The following is a 25,488-nucleotide window of genomic DNA, read 5'->3' as shown; positions in this document are numbered from 1 at the left end:
TTATATAGCTAACAGTAAAAGGCGAACGTCATCTTACCCTGGTTCGTTGAGCGACTGGTCGTCTGTGTGTGTGACGAGAGTGATCCAGTTATGACCGTCTTTTGAGGCTTGAAAGAGCCAGTTGCGCAAAGCCGACTTGCTGTAGCCGCGCGAGTGACGCAGTGTATAGGTAGTCGGGATTATCCACAGGCCTGCAATGGAGGATTTGTTTTTCAAATGGCGGTCCTGGCGAGTGTCAGTTTTTTCCAGAAGCAAAAGAACTTCGACATATCATTCTTATGATCGAAAACAATACCGCGGAATAACGAAAACAGATAAAAAAGTAGCGTTAGTACAACTTTGCTGTCACTCTCTTAAGGTTTACCTGAACAATTTTGGGAAGATTAATTCTACCTACTATCACCCAAATAGCTCCACCTAGCGGCACTCACCAAAGTCCATGGCGATCCAGGAGGTGGCGCTGTCGCTTGTGTGGCAGTTGTGTGGGCTTGTGTCCCTGCTGAGAACATCTTCGAGTCGACCGTAGGGCAAGCTGCGTCCGTCGGACGAAGTAAGGAAGATCATTCCGTGCTGAGCCGGATTGATCCAGTCAAAGGCGGTTCTGCGAGAGCGGGAGAAGGTTACAGTGCGGCTACAGGCCTACTAACCTATCATGTAGTAATATAGGACACGGAGTGTGTGGTCCTTAGTAGCGTTTTTTTCCCAATAATATTTAAAAAATATATACTACAGCAACAGTTTGGGAAATCTACACTGCTACATATAATATTTATGTCTTGTCAAGTTACCTAATATGTAACATATTAGACAAATCGTATGATAAATTTATTTCTTGTTTCTTTAAGTTTCTTTTTTTATTTCTAACTGCTTTGTGGCATAAATACATAAAAAAGGGACGCTATGAAATTAACGAGTATAAAACGAATATAAAAGACGACGGTCAAAGTGCCTACCGAACAGTTTCTTATATGTGATTTTAATAATTCGTTTTTTAAATTTTATTCTGGCTTTAAATTAAATAGCAGCAGTATGTCAAAAAGTTAGCCGAACCTCATCGGTAAGTTTAACTTTCCAGGTGTAGCCAACTTATGTTTGATTGCGATCGATTGAAAAAAATTAAGAGATTGTCGATCGACTGGTTCAGTAAAAACATTAACGAAAAACTTGAAGAACATTTTGAGCCTTAATTGCATTCCAAGCCAGCAATGGAGGTTAATTTGTTACGTCAAAGAACGCTTTTTGGGCTGTTTTAATGCCATTTTAATGTTCCACTTGTGTGCGACAGCTACTGTAATGCCGTAACACATATTCGACGCGATCGACAAGGTAAAATGTGGCGATCGACGTGAAGTAAAAATAGAGCTCACTTGGCGTTGGTGCCGATCCAGTATACGATGCCGTTCTCGTCGAAGTCGTTAGAGTGAACAAACTTAACCTGGCCGCCGTCTCGTAGCTTCTTGACGTAGGCGTGTTGGGCTTGGTCGTAATCATGCCACTGCTTTGACGCCTAAATAAAAGACGAAAGGTAAGGATGTTTTAAACTTGTAACTGCAAATATGTGCGTTTTAACAATCCAAGCGACTGGATAACAGGAATAAAAATCAGGCTATTGTATGCCGAGTCGGACCCAGGTAAGACCACGTAAAAAACTACCAGAGAAGCAGGCCGGGCGTGCGCATAACCAGTACCAAATTTTAAAACTGAGATAGCCGCCAAATTGTTAAGCCGGAATAGCGGTAAATATTTATCAACCATGTATTATGGGTGGATGAATAAATATGACACCCCTATGGAGTGGACTGCTGGATATCTGCCTTATTTAGTTAGGTAAATCGGCGGGGCTGTAGAGTCAATGCCGGACTCACCACATCTCCAATTGTATTAGCTGGCCATAGTATAATCAGTAGAAAAAACCCTATGGCTGTGTTTTGGCATTTAGTTGGGGGGAAAAAACTAGATAATATCAAGATGATAATGGCCTTGGTAACCCAGAAAGTCTTACCATTTTGAGAAGATAGCGCTCCAAATCGCGCCCAGTCGCCATAGTTTCCATCTTGAGTGTCCTCCCGCTGAAGTCGATCAGTCCTCCGGAAGAGTCTTTCTTCCTCCGTTCTTCCGGAGCAGGAGAGGCGGAGGCGGGATGCTTACACTCGACCACAAAGCGGAGCTTGCGCGTGATCAGGTGGAGTCCTCCGGTCAAGCTTCCTTGAGTGTCGTAGAGGAAGACCGGGAGCCTGCGACGAGCAGGAGGAAATGAGGTTAGGAAGAGAAACTAGGTGGTTGTTAGTACACCGAAAAGCCATCGCAGACTCGCCGAATCTGTCGATCTATGATGCAAGCAGAGCAAGCCAGAAAAACAACTGGCCTGCAGTGAGGTTCGAACTCACGACCTCCGGTCAAGCCGGGACCGTCGCTCTACCAACTGAGCTATGCAGGCTCAGAGAGGAGCGAGTCGAGAAACAACCATGCGCCAATACTTGCACATTTTGTTAGTACAAGCAACTTCCCACTGGGGGATCATCAGTCCGTATCAATCAATGAAAGACACACACAAACATATGTGTTTAGTAACATCTGTGATCTAGCCCCTCGGAAGTTGCTTTATGACCAACGATTACGGCTTCCGTATCAATAGTACACCGAAAAGCCATCGCAGACTCGCCGAATCTGTCGATCTATGATGCAAGCAGAGCAAGCCAGAAAAACAACTGGCCTGCAGTGAGGTTCGAACTCACGACCTCCGGTCAAGCCGGGACCGTCGCTCTACCTACTGAGCTCAGAGACATGCAGGCTCAGAGAGGAACGAGTCGAGAAACAACCATGCGCCAATACTTGCACATTTTGTTAGTACAAGCAACTTCCCACTGGGGGATCATCAGTCCGTATCAATCAATGAAAGACACACACAAACATATGTGTTTAGTAACATATGTGTTTAGTAACATCTGTGATCTAGCCCCTCGGAAGTTGCTTTATGACCAACGATTACGGCTTCCGTATCAATAGTACACCGAAAAGCCATCGCAGACTCGCCGAATCTGTCGATCTATGATGCAAGCAGAGCAAGCCAGAAAAACAACTGGCCTGCAGTGAGGTTCGAACTCACGACCTCCGGTCAAGCCGGGACCGTCGCTCTACCAACTGAGCTATGCAGGCTCAGAGAGGAGCGAGTCGAGAAACAACCATGCGCCAATACTTGCACATTTTGTTAGTACAAGCAACTTCCCACTGGGGGATCATCAGTCAGTATCAATCAATACTATTGATACGGAAGCCGTAATCGTTGGTCATAAAGCAACTTCCGAGGGGCTAGATCACAGATGCTACTAAACACATATGTTTGTGTGTGTCTTTCATAGGTGGTTGTTAGGGTGGCAAAGCAGTTTGTGCGATTAAAGCGGGTTTATTTTAATATTTAAAAAAACATATTATAGACCTGCAGTAAGAATATAAAGCCCACAGAGAAGTAGGTAAGATATTAATAAAAAAACAGCTCCTCTGGTAATTGTAATTCTTTTCCAACGTTTCGGCAACCTATACAAGCCGCCTTCGTCAGGGTGAATGACACCGAACGCTCGTACAATAAATGGAAAACACACAAAGGAAAAAATGCCAAAAAAACGCGAGCAACGAAACGGTAAGTAAACAATTAGCGATAACGTTTTGCCTCTAGCCTTTAGCAAGTGCTTGTAGCATGCCGAGAGCACATTTACAATTACCAGACGAGCTGTTTTTGGATTAATATTACTATGACTGGTAGCAACAGTTTATATAATAAAGTAGGTGAAATTTTGAACGTTTTAAATATCTCTATTCATTTTCAACATCGATGTTTTTACTTCAGTATAGATTTTAATAAAATCTTATTACGTCTTCCTACAACCTCCAACCATTATGTACCAAAGTATAATAGAGCAATGTGTTAATGTCTAAAAAAAATTGCCTTTTGTATGTTTTCAAACTCCTTAAAAAAATGAATTGAACACGTTTGCGGGTTAAAATTATTTTATTTTGACGCAAATCCTAAATAAAAACGGGTAGATTTCTCTAATTAGCGAATTTAATATTTTGAAAGGGATTTTACAGGAATTTTATGCTAAAACACGAATTTCAACAAACCTGAAAATAAACATCACCGGTCAAAAAGTGTATGGGGATGTTTTTTTTGAAGGAATTAAGACATCATATTGTCAACAAATGTGAATAATGACAAGCCAAAGAATAGATAATTAAAAAATCCATACATATTAGGCAACTTAAAGTTTGTTTAAATTACCTTTTAAAGCAGTGCGTTTTCTGGCCAAACACATTTTCTCACCACCGGAAAGCAACATTGAAGAAAAAAAGGGGTCCTCACCTCTCGATGGATTCCAGCACCGAGATGAGTTTGCGGACGAGAAGTCGCACCGGCGATCCGGAGTGCTCGAAGAAGGTGGCGAGGAAGATGCGAACTCTTTGCTGAGCCTCCACCGCGGATCGGCTCTCGGATGTGAGGACATTGAGGAGGGAACTGATGATGCCGCTGCTGTAGATGTCGAACGGTGAGAGGGTCTGCTCCTCCGTCAGCAACTTCTTGAGCTCTTCGAGGGAGCTGGAGAAAATCTCCGCTTCTGAGGAGAGGTCCGCTCTTGATGAGTCTGTAAGATGGGGATCAATTAATTTTGAATGTGAACTGTTAATGGGCAAAGATTTTTCTACGACTTGCGGTGTGTGAGTTGATATCCAGAATACGAAGACGCGTCTACACAATCTATATGCCATTTAGGAAGATGGTTGCTGTTTAAAGCAAGACAGGAAAAGTCTAAAGATTATTTAATATATTAAACTGCAGCCGAATTTATCTTTCTATTCATTAGAAAAACTAATATATATATAATATACACTTCTCTGCAGACAATTTTTTAAGTATGACCAACTTGGATTAGGTTTCAATTCAGTTTTTAAAAAAAGATTTTATAAGGGATTCAAAAAAAATTTAAAATCAACCGTATTTAAAAAAAAACAAAAAAAACGAAAGAAAGTTATATCAAAAAAAATAACCTAAAATAAACTTAAAAAAATAAACGACCAAGTAATTTAATTATTTAAAAAAAAATCACCAAATAATTTACCTAAAATTAAAAAAGAGTCTTGGCCGAGTAATTGAAAATAAATCAAACAGCGTTACCTTGCTTTGCGTTGTCTACATTGGCGCACAGGATTTCAAGTCTGGATGATATGTGCTTGAGTTGTGTGACCACCCCACGTACTTCGGCGTTGGCTGACCTGAAGTACTCGTTGTACAGTGTCTTGGCCAGGTTACGCACCTTCTCCTTTAGTTCGTCCTGTAACACAATTCATGGTTGTGAGGTGAATAATATTTTTGCAACAGGCATGATGATCCTGAGAAGTAACATTAATTTACAATGTCGGGTGAATCACAATAAAATGTTGTGTAGCACGATAATTATTTGGAGTGTAAAACCAACAATATCTCCCATATTGTGTATTCGTCAAATAATTTTAAACAAATTATTTCAATGCATTTATAAAAAAAATAACAGATTCATTACTTTTATCAGATTTCGTAATATAACATAAACGGCTGTGTGTTAACTTGGTTCATTTCTTAGTTGCCTTATAAAAGCATTAATTCGCTTAGTAACGTCTTGCAAGATATGAATTTATGCCTGAAGGGCATCCGAAATTAGCAAGTTGTAAGTGGACGAGTTTACATCATTTTACCTGGAAAGAAGTCCCCAGGGAATATTAATAAAACTTTTCGACTAATGTTTTTTGAACGCGTTTCTTCACTTTAATAACTTCTCAATGCCAACCTTAACGCCGATGCGTTTTTAAATTGGGATGCTTTTCATAACGCCAATACGTTTTGTAGCGCCAATACATTCCTTAACTACCGATGCTTTTCGAAGCTTTAATGAGTTTTTAAACACCTTATAATTTTACATAGCCTAAATAGATATGCCCAGTGCTTTTTACAACTCATTTACTTAGTGTAAGGGGTAATGCGTTTGATAGCTGTAATAGCGTTTTAAAGGGCACAGCATTTTATACAACTCCAGTGCATGACATTAGGAAAACGCTATAATTACCGCCAGATAATTTCGTTACTCCCAACAGTTTCATTATAACAATAATCTGCAATTCTTGCGCGAGTTACAGCCAAAACCACAACCCGAGACAAAATCGTCAAGAAGTCTTACCTCGCTTGTCTTCTGAGCGGAGGGCGGCCTCTTAAGCAGCGACCCGCTTGTGAAGTCGTAGCTGTGAACGCTCTCCGGCGCAAAAGTGTGCCGAGTGCCGCGGTTCGACTCGAACTTGAAGCCGTCCTGGCCTTTGCTGAGGAAGGTCGTCTGCAAGGAAAGGCGTGCTTCAGTTATTAAACATGATTGACAGAAACTAAGGCAACTGTAAGGTGGGAAAAGAGGACTTTTGGAAGTGTAGGAAAGGCGTGCTTCGGTTAATAAACATGGTTGACAGAAACTAAGGCAACTGTAAGGTGGGAAAAGAGGACTTTTGGAAGTGTAGCCTCATTAACCGGACACTAGTGAGTGATGGATAGTTTTGAGGCTTGATACTAAATTCTGGATACTAAGGTTATGGATAGTTTTGAGGCTTGATACTACAAAAGGATTCAAAAAATAATACATGCATACAACGGAGGTATGCAGTTATCAGGGAAATCTGGGGAAACTGATCTGACTTAAAATAAGACCCCTAACGTAGTATAAAAAAGTAATGTCAATATGGCAACCGAAGATACATCATTTAATTTATAACGAAACAAGTGTACCTATCGTAAATGCACCCACAGCCTTTCAAATACAATTCTTAAGGGTCGGACTTACTAGGACTCTTAGTGGCTCTGCTGTAGATATTACTGTTTACAAAAATCTTTACATAGGGAAAAAAATGAAGAGTTTAAACGATGGCAAAAAGTGTGTTGTCGGGAAAATAATAAATGTTGAATTTTTACTAAACATACCAAACCACTATTAGAGTAATACTACGATGGTTTAGTAAATTTCTTAACACAAAGGTCGACCGTAAACGCAGGATATTTTTTCTCTTTTGCGTTCGTTATTCGTTTAGGTTGCTGATAAGCAAGTGTGAGTCCTTTTTTCCTACTAAAAACGTCGAATTAGGCGCAGTTAAATTTCGCTGTAACTTGCGTTTATATCATATGTTGGTGTAAAAATTGTGACTGTCGTGCGCGTTTTAAGTCGCTGTGTTATGATGATTTGACACAAGTTATTTCTCCTCAACCGCAGCTTGTATTTCACCGGACTTGGCACATAGCTCGGCGCAGATGCAGCGATAGTTTAGCATAATATCACTCGGAAAAAACGTTCTTCGTTAAGAATTGCAGATGGCGAAGGGCGTGCTAGCAATTTAGCGTAGTACATGAAATTTGGGAAACTGAGCAGCTTTTATAGTCGAAACAGGATTCTACCGAAATTAATCACACATATTTTATGGTCTTGTTTCAATTTTTCATGAAGTTAACGATTGCACTAGGTCGTTTCACAGCTGGCGACTGGCAGGATTGTCGACGACACACGAGTTTGTTTTGCGTCTAAAGGTTAGCTTTAGCTGGACGAAAATTGACTGTTTCTGATTAGTTTTTTTTAGGACGTCATTACAATCACTATTAATGACGTCATTACTCTTTAACATCAGACGGAATCAGGGAATTTCCCTAAGTTGAAAATGCGGGACCCCCTTTTTTTCGATTTTCTAGATACGCGCCTACTACGATAACATCTCACTGCTCTACACCAAGGATCAAATCTCACTACAATTCAGTTATACAAGTGGACTCACCTGCTGTCCGTTAGTGTTGCGCAACACCAGCTCGTCCTTTTCTCGACTGGACACTGTCCAGTTACCAACCGAGATGGTGATCGGGGTTGGCTGCGACATGACGGGTAGTGCAACGCCACCTAGTGTCGCGTCGGCGTACGAGCGCTGAAGCTTGTCGAAGAACTCGGAGCGGCTCTCTGCATAAAATATTAAGGTTTTGGGGTTCAATTTTTTATGTTTTAAACCATTTTGAATTTTACTAATGAAAGATATAATACGGTTCAAAAAACTTTGAATATAAATCAAAACTATTTTTTTTTTGATAAAATTTAACGATAAATTAAAAAAAAACTACGGCCAATTTAAAAAAGCTTTTGACCTAACGAGTAAATTTTAACAAAATTTTGACTTTTTTTGACAAGTCAAAAAATATTCGCCCTACTTATTCCTTATCCGACTGTGGATATCACCAGTGTTGTAAAGACTCTAGTTACTGTTGTGAAATAACTTCACTCGACTTCGGTCTTTTTGGCGAATGACTTGACTTGAACTTAGGCCGTTTTTGCAAATGGCTTGGCGTAAGTATTTTGGGCAAACGAATTGACTTGGACTTTTTTGGACAAATGACTTTAGGCAACTTTCTTCATTTTCACACAGAAAACAAATTGCTTGTTATATGTTGTGTTTGGGCTATGTTATTTTTTACTTGGGTTATCAATCTAACATAATGTAAATTGTATACATCCTGAAAACGCACGAAAACAAGGAAAATCTATGTGAATTCAATTTTTGCTTTGTTTTTCATTTATGGTTCCTTGGTACTCCGATTTTCTAAATTAAAGGGTTTGTGAAATTAAAGGGTTTACATTTTTACTTTCTACAAACTTTTTCAGTGGAATAAAACCTGTCGAGAAATAACAACTTTTTTTATTAATTTATTTTTATTGATTCGCACAGTCGCAATATTTCATTTTATAAAAAAAAGCTATTGTTCATCACATCATGCAGACACAAGTTGGGGTGACATAACATTATACTTGTTCGTGAAAATTGTTTTTTTCCACCAAGGGGTGCACATATCCCAGGTTATTAACCCACGTTCTATAGTAGCTGTGTATCGATTTTTAGAAAATTTTAATGTTCGGGTAGTTTTTAAAAATTGGACTTAGTGTACCACCTTAAAACAATTTGCTTGTTATATGTTGTGTTTGGGCTATGTTTTTTTTTACTTGAGTTATTGCTCATAATCGATTTATTCGAAAAAGACTTCGGACTTATTTTAAGAATGACTTGACTGGGACTTCAGTCATTTTGAAATGAATTGCGTAGAACACTGGTCGTTACTGATCACCGCGGGTAGCATCCTGTCTTTTTTTCCCAAGGTAACACTGAGTTTTTTAGGGACAGTAAATACTAAATTTTTACTTACCATTTATACTGACATTCAAACTATCACCATAAACAAAAGGTAAAAATGTTAACCGTCTACCGATGCGCAGTTAAATTCTGGCCCTACCTTCAAGTGGCGGCACTAGCTCCTTTAAATAGATAGTGGTTGTTCGCACCTACTCGTATTTTACTTATTCCCGGCCTACTTTTTTGACCAATGGAAATACTGTTGCCACTTCCCATTCACCCCTTACTTTACACTTTACTTTTTATACATTTTACTTTTTTCTCGGGAGAATTTGACGACCTGCGAACGGTCTCTTCCAATGTAAAAAAACCTGCGCCTTTAAAAGGCACACAGGTTGTCAAGCAAAGCCGTTAATTATTAAAAACTTTAAGATAAATGATCGGTTTCTGCTCAGAAAGATACAGACACGGTCTTATTTTTGCTTTACTCTTCTTCCATTTATGTTTGAACGAAACTTATCGACAAAACTTAGTAGCATTACGGTTCGAGTTTGTAATCAAGACGTAGTAAAAATATCAAAGCCCATACAGAAGTAGGTAGTATTTTGTTTAACCATCGATAGTTAAATCATTAATTTCGTTTTTTTCCCTTTCCTTCGTTGGGCGAAAAAAAGTGACAATCAAAAATAAAAAGCGATCAAACGTTGCCGGTTACTTTGCGTAAATAGGAAAACGAGATCAACATACATTTCTTAATCCTACATTTATTTTCTATTTAATTTTTATTTTTAAAGGTTTGAGGAGTGAGAGGATTTTAAATCCGGAAATTCATTTAGTTTAATATGGTCGGATCATAAAAATTGGAGACTCTGTGAGAAATTAATCAAATACAATGCACGATCCGCTAAAGGGTTTTTGTTCAATTAGATTTCGTTATGGGCTCAAAGGTTTTTGTTCAACTAGATTTCATTAAATTTGGCCTATTTGGTTATTTCCATAAATTATTTAGACCTAAGACGATCTCCTATCGATATGCTTCGTATGTGTGGGTTATTAAACAAACCAGGTATTTCCCGAAAGTTTTTCGACGAAGTTTCTAATTTTTAACGAGAGAATATTCATTTTGGTCCTAAATTGACTTAAAAAATAAAAAGCTAAGATCCAATTACACTTGATTCGCCTTTAACCCATTGGCGGCAAAAACAATGACACTGTTGTACTAATTTAAACTAAAAACACAAGAAAATGAATTCTCGTCGATAAGAAATCTGAAATTAGCGAAAACTAAACAAGCAAGTCTGAAATGTTTTTGTGAAAATTACAAAAAAAATACATAAAAAATACAAAAAAATTGTGGCGTGAAACTGCAAAAATATTTCGGATAGGTAGCCACAACAGGAGTTTTCCTACCTGAGCTGTCCGATCCATCTTCGGGGCTGCCGCTCGAGTACATTGTGGATAGTTTGCCGTCGAGGATGTAGCGAAACCATCCGTTGCTGCCGTGCGAAAGCTCCAGGGCAACCGAGGCACTCCAGAGGTAGAGGCAGTCGCGGCCTCGGGCCAGAGTCCAGGTGTCCAGCCACCTGTACAGCGTTCCTGTCTTCATGTAGGTCGCGTCAGGCACGTCGGCCGTCTTCAGTTCTTTCTTGGGCTCGGCCTTGCCCTTATCTGTAGGACAACCGGCACTTTTGTATGTTGTTAAGTGTAAACATACTCTCTATATTTAGTTAAGGTATTTAGTTAATAGTGTCTTTAAATTGATTGAATGTGGGATAGCTGAAGTATACTTTTATGCAGAAAACATGTGTATCGCTTTTCTGTTTGTTTATTTGTTTCTGCGTTACATAATATCGTTGATAACTAATTTGCTATATAACGAATTGTGTTTTTTATTTCATTAAATTTCGTAGTAACTTCGAAACGAGTAGAATCATAGAAAAAACCGCACTCATTGTTTGTATAAACCTATTACAAACCTTTTAAATGAGTAAGTTAAGTTTTGACAGCCAACTTCAAATTTTTAAAACTATAATTAAAATTTCCCCTTTCTGGCATTTTTTATGAAAACCACAGCCAATAAAGGTAAGCCTAACAATTAGTAACCGAGAAGTGTGCATAGTTAGAAAGAGTAAATTCTGTTATTCTGCGTCTACAAGGCCGCTATTTTGTGTAACGTTTTGATGTTCGCCACTCAAGTTTTTACGCGAGGCCATCGTGCGATATTGCCCAATTGATGGTCAACGCACAACGTAAGTGGTTAAGGCATGGTCGGCAAACTTTATTTGTCGCGGCCCAAAGTGCTCTTTCAAGAGCTATTGAAGGCCCACTAAATCAAACCAAATTATACTTTGTAGCGTTCATAAGTCGCAACACGCCAAGCAGAGTGCTTATGGGCTGAATAGATTTAATTTAAACTGAAAAAGGTTCGCGCGAAGCACGAAAAAAATATATATTCACCCTGATTAACTTGGCTAAAAGTACAATTTGAGGGTTCAAACGCCTGGTGGCTCCATGATGCAAAAATGAGCGCTTTTAGGCCGCGGCCCACAGTTTGCTGATGACTGGGTTAAGGCATTTAGACAAGAGGAGACTCATTGAGCAACATAGGACTAGCTCATAAAAAACAGTTACTAAAGCCAAGGTGGTTTCGCGTAACCAGCCTGCGATTATATTACCTCAGTGCTGGGGCCAACGCGCCAGTTTAAACCTCTGCCAATATTCAGGATTACCATAACGTTCTTATTTCTAAGATTGTGCTTTTTTGGGTTGCTTTGTCTTAGAAAATACTAATGAGCTTATTTCTAAAAAACGTGCTTTAAGTTTTGTGCTTAGTTTGTTAGTTTAGAATTTATTACGCCTCGCTCCAGTTTCATTGCATGGTTTCTTATATTTTTTTGTTTGACGATAGTTAATCAAGTCGATAAAATTCGAAAAAATATATTAACATGGCCGGCATTCGTAAATCCTAAAAGTTATTCGTCCCCCTGATGGTCAGGCCTTGCAATTAACTGGCCAAAAAAGTGTGGTGAACCCTGGCCGAAGGCGTCACGTCTTCTTTACAATTCAAAGTGTCGCCAATATAACCAAATAAACGAATCCTGGATCAGCTAGCGTGTTTATTTTTAGGTCTCAGGTTAGCAGATGGTACCTATATTGCATTTCCCAACCTTTAGCCGTTTTTATCGTGTCCCTGCTTTCGTCGGGTTCGACCAGGATCTGCGGATCTTTCTTCTCGTCTCCGCTCGCTTGGCTCGACGGCGCTCCAGAGATGGTGAACACCTTGTCGGTGATCCAATCGCGCGTCATCGCGTCGGCGAACGAGCGCGAACACTTGTTGAGCAGCGATTGGGCGATTTCCAGCGCGGTCAGGTGACCTTCGTCGTCGCCCTGGCAACAAGAGAACTTGTACTTGGGACTTAACAAACGCGTCTACAGTGAATGTTTAAAAAAAAAAAGTTCTAGCTGCTTCGATGTACTTAGTAAGAAAAAGTTGTACTTAGTAAGAGTTTTTTTACTTTTTATACATTTTCTTTTTTTCTCGGGAGAATTTGACGACCTGCGAACGGTCTCTTCCATTTAAAAAAACCTGCGCCTTTAAAAGGCACACAGGTCGTCAAGGAAAGGCGTTAATTATTAAAAACTTTAAGATAAATGATCGGTTTCTGCCCAGAAAGATACAGGCACGGTCTTATTTTTGCTTTACTATTCTTCCTATTTATGTTAATAGAAAAAAGAAGACGCTAGTTTCGATTTTCTACAAAAACTGTCGTATAACTCATTATAAATTTTATACTACATCTGTGGCTTTATGAGCAATACAAAGAGTGCAAAATGGGCGGATATTAACTAAAGCACGGTTTAAATTTCAGTAAGACTATTAAAATTAGGGGAGATCTTATATAAATGTCTCAAAAATATAAATGCTCTTATACCTATAAGAATCCGAAATTAGTTTTATGGTCATAATTTTAGGAGTTCACTTTAATCCTAAACACGTCCACCTACCTCATGGTCCTACCTCAAAATATAAATGCTCTTATAACTCCAGGAATCCAAAGTTAGTTTTAAACGCAACTAAGCCACACTTGAAGGAAAGTCTATATGGCTCACAACACCCAAGAATGCAGAATTGGTTATAAACTCACGAAAAAGATATAAAGTCAAGGAACCCATAACGCTCATAACTTCAGGAGTCCACTTTAGTCTTTAAACACTTACCTCATGGTCCAGTGCCGTGGAAACCACACACGCGAAGTTCTCCTTTATATTCGGGCAGGAGGCGGCCACATCTGCGAGCTGCTGGCTGGTGGCGTACTTTGCCGCCTTACGTAGCAAACCCAGGACGACCGTGGACACGTTGGGAGAAATGGCGATCTGGTAGGTGGCGAGGAATAGTGGAAGCAACCTGAATATCAGCAAAATTAAGTACCTAAAAAGACACGACTGAGCGACGAAATTAAGCGAAAAAAGTGTTTTTTTTGTAAGGCTATCTTTAATAGAAAAAATAATTTTTTTTTGTTAACAGGCCATCTCAAGCAGAAAATCCAAAACACTTTTTACCTATTTTTTTTTTAATTAGTGTGACAGGCCATCTTTAATAATTAAAAAGATGTGTGCCGAAATGACATAAAAAGTAGGTCGAGTTTTTGTCATGCCATATGCTGTAAGCACTTGTTCACATGGCCAACAGCAAATTTATATACAATCAGCTTTCCTCAATATTTTAACACAAGGCCACATCTGATAAATTGCTGTTAATGATTTTCATATCAACCATTTAAGGAACCGTTACGTTTTCCGGCGCAAATTTTCCTAGATAAAAAATTGTCAAAACACCTTTTAAATGTGCGAAAAATGAGAAAATTTGAATTTCGCAGCCGCACGACATATTTTATTTGCGCTTTTGGAGTTCTCTCTTTTTATATCTGTCAATAAAATCGATTTTCGCAAGCGAAAGTAGTCCTAGGCCTGCAGAGAGCCTGGCAGGAGAAACACAGCAACAGAGACTCGATGTTTAATGGCGACAAATTCCAAAAAGTCGGTTTGAGAAAATTGAACAATTACGGGCCTCAAATTGGCAGGTTGTCGGCCACAGCGGGCGATCGCAGCGGCTTATGGCAACGCTGCCTCGCTGATGTGTTTACACGCAATGGCATAAACAGATGAAAACACAGCTACTGGATCACCAAAACAAAAACCTGCTGCTGCTATGGAATGACACTGGGAAAGACTATCAATACAAATAATCTCCATAAAAATCAATAAACAGCTGAAAGAATGCTCGTTTTTAATCAGGGTGTTTACTGCTCATGAACATCTGCTCTACAAGGAGATTTAAATGGGAAATATGAACGAATTTTGGTGCTTGGTTACTGGCAAATAATTTAAGCAACGACTGTTATGTGATGCATGTGTGTTTTGGATATATTTTTCTATATCTATGAAAAAAATAACAAATATTGCACCAGTGTTTCTTAACCTGGGGTCATCGGGTTAATGAGGAATTTTAAATGTAATAAATATTAATTTCACTTAATTAACTAATAGTCAATAAAAAGCTTTCATCTTAATTTCCTTGTTTTAAATTTGATGGCTTTCTGGATTATTTTAAGAAACCAAAATGGTTTCGCCAAATAAAAAAAAAGCCTTGTTGTTAAAGTCATGTTATCTGTTAGTTATTACATCCAACGAACTATTGTTGTCTGTTTAACGAATAGTTGTCTGCTTTACATATCCTTATACATAAACTAACTTATTTAACATCTCAAAAAAGTTTGTCAGGGCATATCAGAATAAAATAACACACAAGGTAACTCCCAAAAAATAAATCACAAAGCGGTGCCTACTTTTCAAGATAGAGCGGCACCATCTCCGGATCTCCTTTGGTCAAGTTCTTGTCCTCTTCCTTCTGTTTCTTGTTTTCCTCTTCTTTTTTCCTCTCTTGTAACCTTGACTTCTTCCGTTGTTTCGCTTCGGGAGAACTTATCCAGGTGTCTGAAAACAATCTCCAATGGTTACATTTCAGAGTTCTGTATTTATTTCATGATTATTTGAAAAAAAATCACACACACAGTTTGAAAATCACTGTTTTAGAGACATGTATACATAGAATAAAATATATGACTCAATCAAACAATATAAAAAGTTAAAACAATGTTATACCGGGAGCTTCGAGGATTTTAACCACTTCCTTGTGTCCGTCCTCATTTCGTTCCTTTGCTTTTTCCAGCGCTGTTTTGCCTTCTTCGTCGCGCAGAGCTGGATCAGAGGAATGAAGTAGAAGGGTCTTGACGACCCCGGGTCTTCCAAAGCAGGCCGCATAGTGCAGTGAGGATGACCTTTGACCCCGATTCACGTCGGCACCTCTTTCGCATAGAAACTCCACCTATGATGTTGTAGCACAAATTAAAAAATAAACACAATAGATATTTAGATGTTAACAGTTTTCCATTGGTTTTGGCACTGCCAAAAATATAGTCTAGATTCTAGAATTCAACTTGAATTAGAAATATTTTCCCCATCTAATACATCATAATGTAAAATTTATTTAAAACAGCCTCAAAAAACAGGTTAAGTAACACAAATCAGAAAAATTAAAAATTTACTACAGCCTGCTGTGTATTAGTTGGAATTGACAATGCCCAGAAAGCAAATAATTTGTTTTTATTTCAAATGATTTGTAAATTGTTGATCGGTTTATGCACAATAATGTAATATTGTTTGAGAAAATAACTGAAGTAGCCTTAACTAAATACATTGTTTACCATCTCCTGAGTTCCAAAAGCTGAAGCCCAGTTTAGGAGGGTTTGTCCAACGTCATCCATAAAGTTGACATCATAAGCTAAAAAACAGAAAAGTTTGTCAAACGTTTTAAGTCGGTATGCTTCCATGCTGAAAATGAGAAAACAAAGGGTAAATGCCAAACTTAAACAAACCACATCCATAATGTTTTACCATAGAAATGACCAACACAATTTGCCTTCATTTTAAGTGATTATTTTGTGGTTATAAATTTACATTACCCACCTCCACTTTCGACAGCATCGATTAAAGCATCCGTGTCCTTGCTTCGAATACAGTCAATAAGTTGGCGATGGGTCCGTTCGCCGTCGAACAGCTCAAGACGCCGCAATCCGGCGGTCAGGCCCCTTGCACCCATGACCAAGGCCATGTTGTGCTTTGGAACTGCCTTGCGACCTTCATACAGCAGTATAAGTAGCAGGTCGCACAGGCGCAATGTATCAAGACAGCATCTGCAAACATAGTCCAGTTAAAAAAAATTGTCAAAAACAAAGGTTTAAGTTAGTCTTCTATGTGTTTCTACAAGAGCATTTACAAAAATGGTTCCTCAAAAATTGTGACACATTTATTTTTATAGCACTAACTGCGAAACATTACGAAGTCGACATCTGTAAGACTGTGAACAACAGATAATAACCCAGTTTTAGCATAAACGGCGGCCAGTATATTCATACAATGCTATTGCAAAAAGTTAGTCATGGCTAACGCAGGTAGTACGTTGAAGTGTTAATCATTACTGGTACACAAAAAAACTAGATTTTGACTGTTAATTTTGTCAAAGTACCTTTCATCTCCCTTCAAAGCTTCTACAATGGCTTGTGGTAGATCAGAGCGGAGCAGCTCCTAGAACAAAAAGTCGCCATTAAAATAGGATTTAAAAGGTGAGGTTAACATAATCATGAGGAAAAATAACAAGTTCAAAAGTGTCAAACCAGGTGAGTTATAATTAACCATTGATCAATGTTCAAACAGCAAATCTCTTTTTATTGGAAATATATATATTTAATACTAAAATTATTAATGACGTCAAATTTACTTTTAAAAATTAAGAAAATAAGTAAAACGGCGAGGTTAGGACTGGACTAATCAGCTGACAAGTCACAAATAAAAGTAAGCTTACATGTGCAAGTGATGCTGAACCCCTGCAAAGTATCGACAGAAGGTTGATGATGGTTGTAATGCCAAAGTTGTTCTTCGAATCTGGTGTGGAACCTTGAGCCCCACCTGGGGTCGAGCTAAGCCCCTTATTCTGCGGGGCAACTTTGCTGCCGCAACTATTTTATAAAATATTGACAAATTAGGGAACTGAATAGGATCTAGTTGGTACATGAAACATTAAATTTGGTTAAAATGGATTTATTTTTTTTAGGAAAAAGTAGTTTACATGTAATAAATAGTGATTATTTATTAGATTTTACAAAATAAGTTATAAGATTGGTCTTGATTCAGTTAAAAGTAATAACAGTAGGTTACATGCATGGCAAACATATGCGAGTAAAATAAAAAGTTAAATGAAAGGGGCTGAAAACATTTCACAGTTTAAAAGATATAAATGTGTGTATATTTTATTAATCTATGATTTAATTTATTTAGCGAAGATTAAAAATAAATCTTGGATAAGTTTCATTAGTATGGAAGTGGGCAGTACAGGATGGAAATGGAACGTTTTACATTGACGACCAGCAGAACTCTTATATCATAATAACAATAATAATATAAATTACATAAATATACAGTTTAAATTTTATAGCATACAACTAGGTTACAATATGCCTTTATTAACCCTGTTTACACGGTATTCAACTTAAAAATCAGGAACTGAAAACAAAAACGAATGAAGAAAAAGCAAGCGTTCTATTTTAACCATGCCTAAATGGCACTGCTATAAATACATGTCTAGACCTAAAATCAAGGCTTGGGGTGTTTACTGTGTTGTCTTGTGGTTTGTGTACTTACTTGGCGAGGCGTCTAACAAGCTCTTTTAAGAGACCATGAGCATTTAAAGGGGAAGGGTCAACTGATTTTCTGGTGAATCGATCTGATATAGAGGCAAAGCAACGCAGGGCACCATCTGACACCTGCGAAACAAAGGATGCTAACTCAATCAATCAATCTTTTTATAGAATGAGTGTATATTTATATATAAAAATGTCAATAAAGTTTAAGTCACTAGAATTGAACTAAATTGCCAAAATTAGAAATTAATATAGTAAAGCACAAACATTTAGCGACAATAAAGAATTGTTAATATGTGTATATTTTTATATAAAGATGTCAGTACACAATGTTCAAACTAAATATCAACTTTAGAACTTAACATCATTTACTGTGAGATTTTGCATTGTTACAGAACTTTCAGCACAAACATTTTCAATATTAAAGAATTGTTATTTACCCAAAATACTATCTTTATTTACAATATTCAATAACAGGTATTAGTTTGGTTACAAAACCGATAAAATGTGCTCTCCCTGCAGATGTGTAGTGCTTGCGTGGAAGTAATACATGTCTACAGTTTTAATCCGATAAAAATTAGAGCTTTTTATATAGACAGTAGGCACTTACTCATCAATAATACATATACATGCAGATAATTAAGCCAACATGAACGAGTCAGTGTTTTATTGACATGACAGCTTTTTCAAAGACGGAAGCCCTGCCGCCACATACACACGTGACACATTTCACTCACAACTGTTGAGCTGCGTCACAATTTATAACAAATGCCTTGCATCATCACACTGTAATGTATGGTACACTTCCTTGCCTAACAACTCAGTGTGAAACACCACAATAAACCATGCAGAACCAGTGGACTGAAGGATTTACATTTGGTTGGTTTGTTTTATAATAATTGTTATATATACCCCATTAAATTAGGGTTAAGTATAGGTAAAGAAAGGAGCTAGTTATACATTATTATTTTATATATATTTTTTTTTACCATTTATAAAAATACTTTGTATAAAAGACGGAAAATAGGGTACTTTATGTTTTGTTTAATTTGAACTTACTGATTGAAAACTGATAAAACATAATGCCCGTTTTAGTACTTAGAAATATTAAATAAACTATTTGTTTGCAATGTAGTCGGTAAGAGCTTCTTAATGAATATAACAGTTGTCAAAAACATGCATTTAAACATTAATCAGCTTAATCCACTTTGTTCATTGTACATATATGTGAATATCAATTAAATTTAAACAGGCATATTCTGCAAGTCATTGTAACCATTAAATGTTTTAAGCTGAGCTATACTGCACAGCTGTTTATTAAAAAATCCATTAAGTGTTGAAATGTATGAAACTGTCCATGGGATTACAAATGTAAAGTAGAACAGTATGCTGGTACAACAATTCAAACTAATTTAAATTCTTTAATCCAAGCACTTTTTGTAATCTGTGCTTGGCATCAAAACAATATTAAGTTTACACCAGAGGTTCTCAAACTGCGTGTTGTGACGCCCTAGTGCGTTGTTTTAATCATCCAAGGGCATCAAACATAATACATGCACATTTTAATTTATCATTATAAAACTGCGTCAGTTAAACTTCACAATGATTTAATTTGGGCCTCAATTAAGGCTTGAGGAGTTAGTCATACCAGTGCCTTTATATTGTAAGCATGATACTCACACCTAATATGTTATCTGAATTTCTAGCCCTGTTTTGGTATATGCAGTTACATGTTGTACTATTTTTATAAACAGCTATCTAAAAATAACTATTTAAATTCAAGATCAACGAACTTTTACAAGGGCGTTGCACAGGAAAAAGTTAATGAACCATTGGTTTACACAATACATATGCTAGTTATTTTGGTTTCAATCCTCTCATTTATTCAAAAATTTCACTTTTTTAAACCCTGCCTTTACACAACTTGGTCCAAATCAGGAGTGTATACAGTACGGAAGAATGTTGGCGATTTGGCGAGTACGTCAACCAAAGAATCAGCCAGAAAACCAAAGAAATCAGTGCAAAAAATTAATTTCGGCACAGTTTATACATTCGTTAGGCGAACACAGCATTTAACTTTACAGACTAGACCCAAAAAAGAAGAATTTGTGCCCAAAATCCTGTCGCCAGAAGGCTGGCCTGGCTGCATATATACACAGCTTTTAGAATGAAATCAGCTGCAGTTCCTATGTGTATCAAACTTGCCTGTGGGTCATCCGAATGCAAGAGAGTTGAAAGTGACTCGACCGAATCTGGCAAGGTCGAGCTGGTCACTTCCACCTTTCCACACAGCTTAGTCACCACTGTCATCGCAGAGTGTAGGGTGTCCTAATAAGCACAACAAGCCTGTTATGAACTTTGCCACTGGGATGATAAGTGGGTAACACACAACTACTATGTCAGATCATGACTTGACCTGAATTCAAGCATTTCATTGTGGTTATTAATATGTTATATTACTACTTTAAAAAAAATAAAATATGATACTGTTTTTTCTGCAGTTAAACAGTCAGGTTTACACTAATTTACTAGCTTTCTGGTGGATCTAGCATTCAAACATGTTAAAAAACAAAAACTATAACAAAATGAAGTATTAGAGCAAATCGTAAATGTTATATTACAAAGCTGGCAAGCTTTCACACAACTGTGCTTCATCAGGACTAAATAGGAATGAAAGCAATTAAAAAAAGATACTCGCACTTCTGCCTCTACTTTTTATTCCTACTTTGACCTCATAACCCACAGTTGTGGAAAGCTTGTCAATAATTTAATGTACAATTTGATGTTAAAGAGTACCACCTTATTTTCAGATTTAGAATTAGACAACTATGGCTATCAACAAAGATTACAATTTTATAGGTATATATTGATCAATGGCAAATATTTATAGGTTTTGATCAATGACAAAACAATAAACAACTGATAAGAAGTTAAAAAACGTACTTTGTGAATAACTTTGTCACAATTGCAAATAAAAGCAAGGGTTGATGCCAGGCCACCAGCATCAAACACAGCACCAGGCTCCCTGGTGCAAATAAGTTCAAGCACCTGTAGGAATAAACAAAAAAATATGAGTTAATTTAAATACTATATCACCTGAAGGCACGAAAATAAATAAAATAACTCAGGTATTTTGACTAACATTACAAGGCAAGGTGTGAAATTTAATAGACATGAATTTGCCAAGAAAAAAGTTTTATCTTGATATGTTTACAACATGTTGAATACTTAACACTGGTAAATTCATAGTAGAAATAAAATTTATGATAAAACAAATAGATCACTTTTTTGTAACGCTTTTTTCCAGGCTTTATTACGCATTACAAAAATATTATAATAATAATAATATATATATCTATATTTAATAGTTTTTCAATAATAGAATATATATATATATATATATATATATATATATATGAATAATATAATTTGGAAAACTCGATTTAACAAAACACATGTGTATGTGCGTAAGATAGATGTGCATTCATGAAAAATTCACCTTCACACATTGTTCAGATAGGTCTCTGCTTGTTCTGTTTTCAGGGTTTATAATGACAAGGCGGTTGCAGATGGATTTAATGGCGCCATCGACTGCGACAATTCTCCTGGTACATTCAGCAGATACATCAAGGTAGTAAGTAACAGCCCGGGCAGTGACTTCAACTACATTTTCAGGGGCTGTTTCATCAAGAAAGATCTTGCACAAGGCGGGAAGAAAATTTCTAGGCGGACACCTGAGAAACAAAGCAAACATTATGGAATTGTGATAACAATAAATCTTTAAAGTTTTTTTCTCTAACTCTGAGCTTAAAAAACTCATTTTTTTAATGCGGGGCTTTGTTTGTTAACCTATGAGTCACAGAGGTTAAACTTATTGATATAGGTTCTGAGCAATATTTCTCCAAAACTGAACAAAATCGTGCAAAGAATATAAAACGTGGCACATATTAGTTAAATTCGCACTGATTAATGGTAATTTCTCATGTTTTATTCGCTTAACAAAAGTTGTATAAAGAGATTGAGGTCACTGAAGCTTTGATATTTCACTTACGCTTAAGATTTTGGGTCACAACAAAAAATGTCACAGTCATAAGTAGGCAACAGTTTTAACTGTAAAACAAGCAATAACAATCAGTCAACTTTGAGTTATTGTATTATGAATGAGCCAGCTGCAATTTTTGGGAGATTAAAATAAATTACCATCAAGAAAAAACAATCCGTTTAAAAAATCATTTTGCCTAAAATTACGCAAAGTTATGCAAACTTGGGGTTCAGAAAACTGCCACAAAATTTTTTTTTTTTTAATCTAAGTATGTAAGGACCACTAATTCAGGTAAGCACAGAAAGAGCTTTTAAAATCTTAAAAAAATGTTACGTTACAGAATGCAAATTGGGCCTCAAACAAATTTTCTTACATTTCAAAGCAGCGGTCTACATTATCGGACATGAGCAGTAACATGCAAAGCTGCTCCAAGGCAATGAGTTGCATGTCCCGTTCCTCGCCGAAGCCCATTTGGAGCCATTCCAGCAGTGTGTCTGGATCAACATCTGCCATTTTGGCAAGCGGGGGACTTGAACCTGAGTTCAGGTACTTGGTGAGTCGACGTCAAGTCAGCACTTTGGATGTATTGTTTACTTCACTAATTTAACAGTTCATTTTAGCTAAAAAAAATCATTTACAGAGTTGATATTTTCTAAATTTGCAGTAAATTGTTGCTTCTTTTTAAAAATTGGAATACCCTAACTTTGGTATGAAGTTTAATTTTTAGGCGCTGGTCTAGAATTCTACAACAATGCACATTATGTGGTATAGGGTTCATGTGGGTGGGTTAAGTGTTAATACAGTAATATTACTTGACCCACCCAAACTCCACTGTGGAAAGTATGGCAAGTGCACCCGCGAGATTTTTTCAACGTTTTAAAAGTGCACCCCAAAAAAATCTGAACTGCCCCCAAAAAATGTAAAACGATTGTGCGGAATACGTTTACAGTGCAATGTATGCAATATATAATGCATTTTTTGCCCTTTGTTGCACCCGGTCACACAGATTTTTTCGGCCGTGCATCCACGAGATCTCGTTGAGATCTGCCATACTTATATTGTGCATTGTGGTAGGATTCTAGACCAGTGCCAGATTTTACTGTCAATTTAGTTTCTTTCTCTGGCTTTTAAAAAAATGCAATAGGTTGCAAGTCACAAAATTATTTTTTTAACTGTTCTTGTAAAAAGCTAAAATTATCTTTTTTTAAAACCAATGTGTCAAATTGTCTACTTTTTAAAAGGTGACAAACTTTCTTCACTTTGTGGCTAATAACAGTAAACAGTAGCAGCCTTTCTGTATTGTAATTAGGCGGTACCAGAAGTGTGAGTAAACTGACTTAGAACATATACTAAATAATAATAAATGAAGTTGAATTAGATAGCAAAATATTAGGCGCTGGTCTAGAATCCTACCACAACGAAACACCATTTGGGTTAGGGTGCGGGTTAGCGTTTGGGTTAAGGTGGGTCAAGTATTATTATTAAACAAAGAATATAATAATACTTGACCCATCCACACCCGAACGCTAACCCGCACCCTAACTCAAATTTTGTGCGTTGATTTTAGAACTGTGGTAGGATTCTAGACCAGCGCCAAATATTATTTTACTTTATTCAATCGTTAGAAGTACAACTGTATTTCTATACTTTAACAGCCTGGATCTCAAAAAAATCGATTAAATATATTTTTTATGTACTGAAATATAGTTAAAGTTCATTACGTACTGCACTAAATTGATAATCTGATTGAGATAACGGCTGACGCAATACATATACAACATGTATACTGATGTCTAACTTAATAAGTCAACCCTAACAACGACAATTCCTGACGGTAGAGCATTTACACCAAACCATGCCGACGAGTAGTCACTTATCCACCTTTTAAAGTCCTTGTCTAAGGCCCGGTGCTTGCTCAAGGTAAGTGCTTTGTCAACTGAGTTGACATTTATTCAACGTCGCCGACCAAAATAACACAGACACAGACTGCTGTGCTTTGTTCACGTTTCTCAATATTCATTACAACTTTGATATCTATGAGAAGTGCAGTTAATTTTTAAAAGAGCTGGCCAAAGCCGAACATTTCATTCTGATTTGATTTAAATAATCAATGGAATTTTATTGTGTAGTATTACCTATTGTTTATGTTTACACTATTATGTTGTACATGTTTTACGTAGCAAAACGGTTGACCAGCAGTGATCCACATTTAAATTCGAACTTACGAATTTTAGAACACTAAGGATCCTTAGACCTTAAGCCAGCAGTGGTTCACGGACATTTATGAGTGCGACCCAAATTTTTGTTTTGCGCATACATCGCGTTTCAAGACACGAAAAAAACTACTACCAAATATGTTGTTTTTTAATAAATTTAGTCAAAAATTAACAAACATTTAAAATTTGGTTGATACCGGTAACGTTTTTCTCCACTGACTTATTTATTAAACTATTCATCTCCAACATTGTTTCGTAATCAATTAAACTCGACTTAAACTCATACAAGATTCATGGATGGAAGTGACCTGAATAGCGCCAAAACTGCATGCGATGCAATAATTTCGTTTAGACGGAACCAAATAAATGCGTTTATAGTGCAATATTGCAGTCTTCGTTGTGATGAAACGAACTTTAACAAAAAGAACAAAGGTCCAAAGATAAATTTTATAACAGTTCAATTATTGGCAGATTTGAATCATACCTGCGCGACCCATTTTTTACCCTCCGTAACCGACCGATTTTTGGACTCGTGATTTGCGGTAAATGACTCACGAACCTAGTTTGGCGTTAAATTGACAAAAACAACCAGTGGTGTCTGGAAATATCGCATCGGGGCCAATAAGCGATGCCAAGCGATAGTAGCCTATCGCAATCATGTGATAGACCTACAGCCCTATACTTAAGTGGTATCCGTGCCGATCGATAACAAATTGGTTTGAGCATTACAACTATTTTTGTGCGATCCAACGTGGAATTTTTTTTTAAACGAAAATTTTTATCATTTTTTTTTAAATCAAGGATTAACAGGCTTACAATAACTAACAGCAAATTTCGCCTTAACACCCTTCAAATTTATTCAATTTACCTAATTGCCAGAGTAGCCTATTGATGTCATTTTGTATTTAATTCGATAGCGGTATTTTTGTCCTGAATATCGGGTAGCCTGTCGCTATGGAAATAAAATACCAAGTAGCTTACATCCATACGCTTTTATAGCTGTTATCTTGTTTTAAATTTAATTTGAAGTAGTAAGTCATTGATGTATTGCTTAGAATCGGACAAGTTTAGCAACATAGTTTAATTTAACATATACCTTTTTTGTCTATGTCGTGTCTGACCTTGGCTATGATTTGGATTTAATTCAGACCTCGAACTCAATTCGTAATGTCTTGTTAACAACATTTCCCTACACTCACTCACAATTATTCTTTACTTATTTTCTTGGATATTTTCGGCTATTTGAAGTAGGTTAGGAATATTTTCGTTTTCTTTTAAGTAGCCTATTGAGGCTATACTAATTGGCCACTGAGAA

At 37.0% G+C, this 25,488-nt stretch overlaps 1 protein-coding gene across 1 annotated transcript in view; it reads right to left on the bottom strand.

Moving 5' to 3' along the window:
* The window catches only part of LOC146139564 (E3 ubiquitin-protein ligase HECTD1-like), a 48,618-nt gene extending 26,046 nt beyond the window's left edge, over nucleotides 1-22,572 (bottom strand). Inside the window, exons 1-22 of the mRNA XM_083391409.1 lie at nucleotides 22,331-22,572; nucleotides 21,415-21,649; nucleotides 20,859-20,963; nucleotides 20,121-20,243; nucleotides 17,917-18,038; nucleotides 17,081-17,234; nucleotides 16,745-16,803; nucleotides 16,186-16,412; nucleotides 15,924-16,000; nucleotides 15,322-15,544; nucleotides 15,006-15,153; nucleotides 13,378-13,564; nucleotides 12,327-12,546; nucleotides 10,570-10,827; nucleotides 7,825-8,000; nucleotides 6,204-6,353; nucleotides 5,168-5,324; nucleotides 4,358-4,637; nucleotides 2,003-2,234; nucleotides 1,368-1,507; nucleotides 432-601; nucleotides 38-191 (exon numbers count right to left, since the gene is read on the bottom strand). Coding sequence (XP_083247535.1) covers nucleotides 38-191; nucleotides 432-601; nucleotides 1,368-1,507; nucleotides 2,003-2,234; nucleotides 4,358-4,637; nucleotides 5,168-5,324; nucleotides 6,204-6,353; nucleotides 7,825-8,000; nucleotides 10,570-10,827; nucleotides 12,327-12,546; nucleotides 13,378-13,564; nucleotides 15,006-15,153; nucleotides 15,322-15,544; nucleotides 15,924-16,000; nucleotides 16,186-16,412; nucleotides 16,745-16,803; nucleotides 17,081-17,234; nucleotides 17,917-18,038; nucleotides 20,121-20,243; nucleotides 20,859-20,963; nucleotides 21,415-21,649; nucleotides 22,331-22,470 — 3,737 coding nt within the window. The 5' untranslated portion in view covers nucleotides 22,471-22,572. The remainder of the gene's footprint in view (nucleotides 1-37; nucleotides 192-431; nucleotides 602-1,367; nucleotides 1,508-2,002; nucleotides 2,235-4,357; nucleotides 4,638-5,167; nucleotides 5,325-6,203; nucleotides 6,354-7,824; nucleotides 8,001-10,569; nucleotides 10,828-12,326; nucleotides 12,547-13,377; nucleotides 13,565-15,005; nucleotides 15,154-15,321; nucleotides 15,545-15,923; nucleotides 16,001-16,185; nucleotides 16,413-16,744; nucleotides 16,804-17,080; nucleotides 17,235-17,916; nucleotides 18,039-20,120; nucleotides 20,244-20,858; nucleotides 20,964-21,414; nucleotides 21,650-22,330) is intronic.
* Between the last annotated feature and the right edge of the window lie 2,916 nt (nucleotides 22,573-25,488).

This window comes from Ascidiella aspersa, chromosome 6 (genome assembly GCF_963924565.1).
Source record: "Ascidiella aspersa chromosome 6, kaAscAspe10.2, whole genome shotgun sequence".
Lineage (NCBI taxonomy): Eukaryota > Metazoa > Chordata > Ascidiacea > Phlebobranchia > Ascidiidae > Ascidiella > Ascidiella aspersa.
The sequence above is the reverse complement of the archived record's forward strand: the minus strand, read 5'-3'. Positions and strand labels throughout refer to the sequence as shown.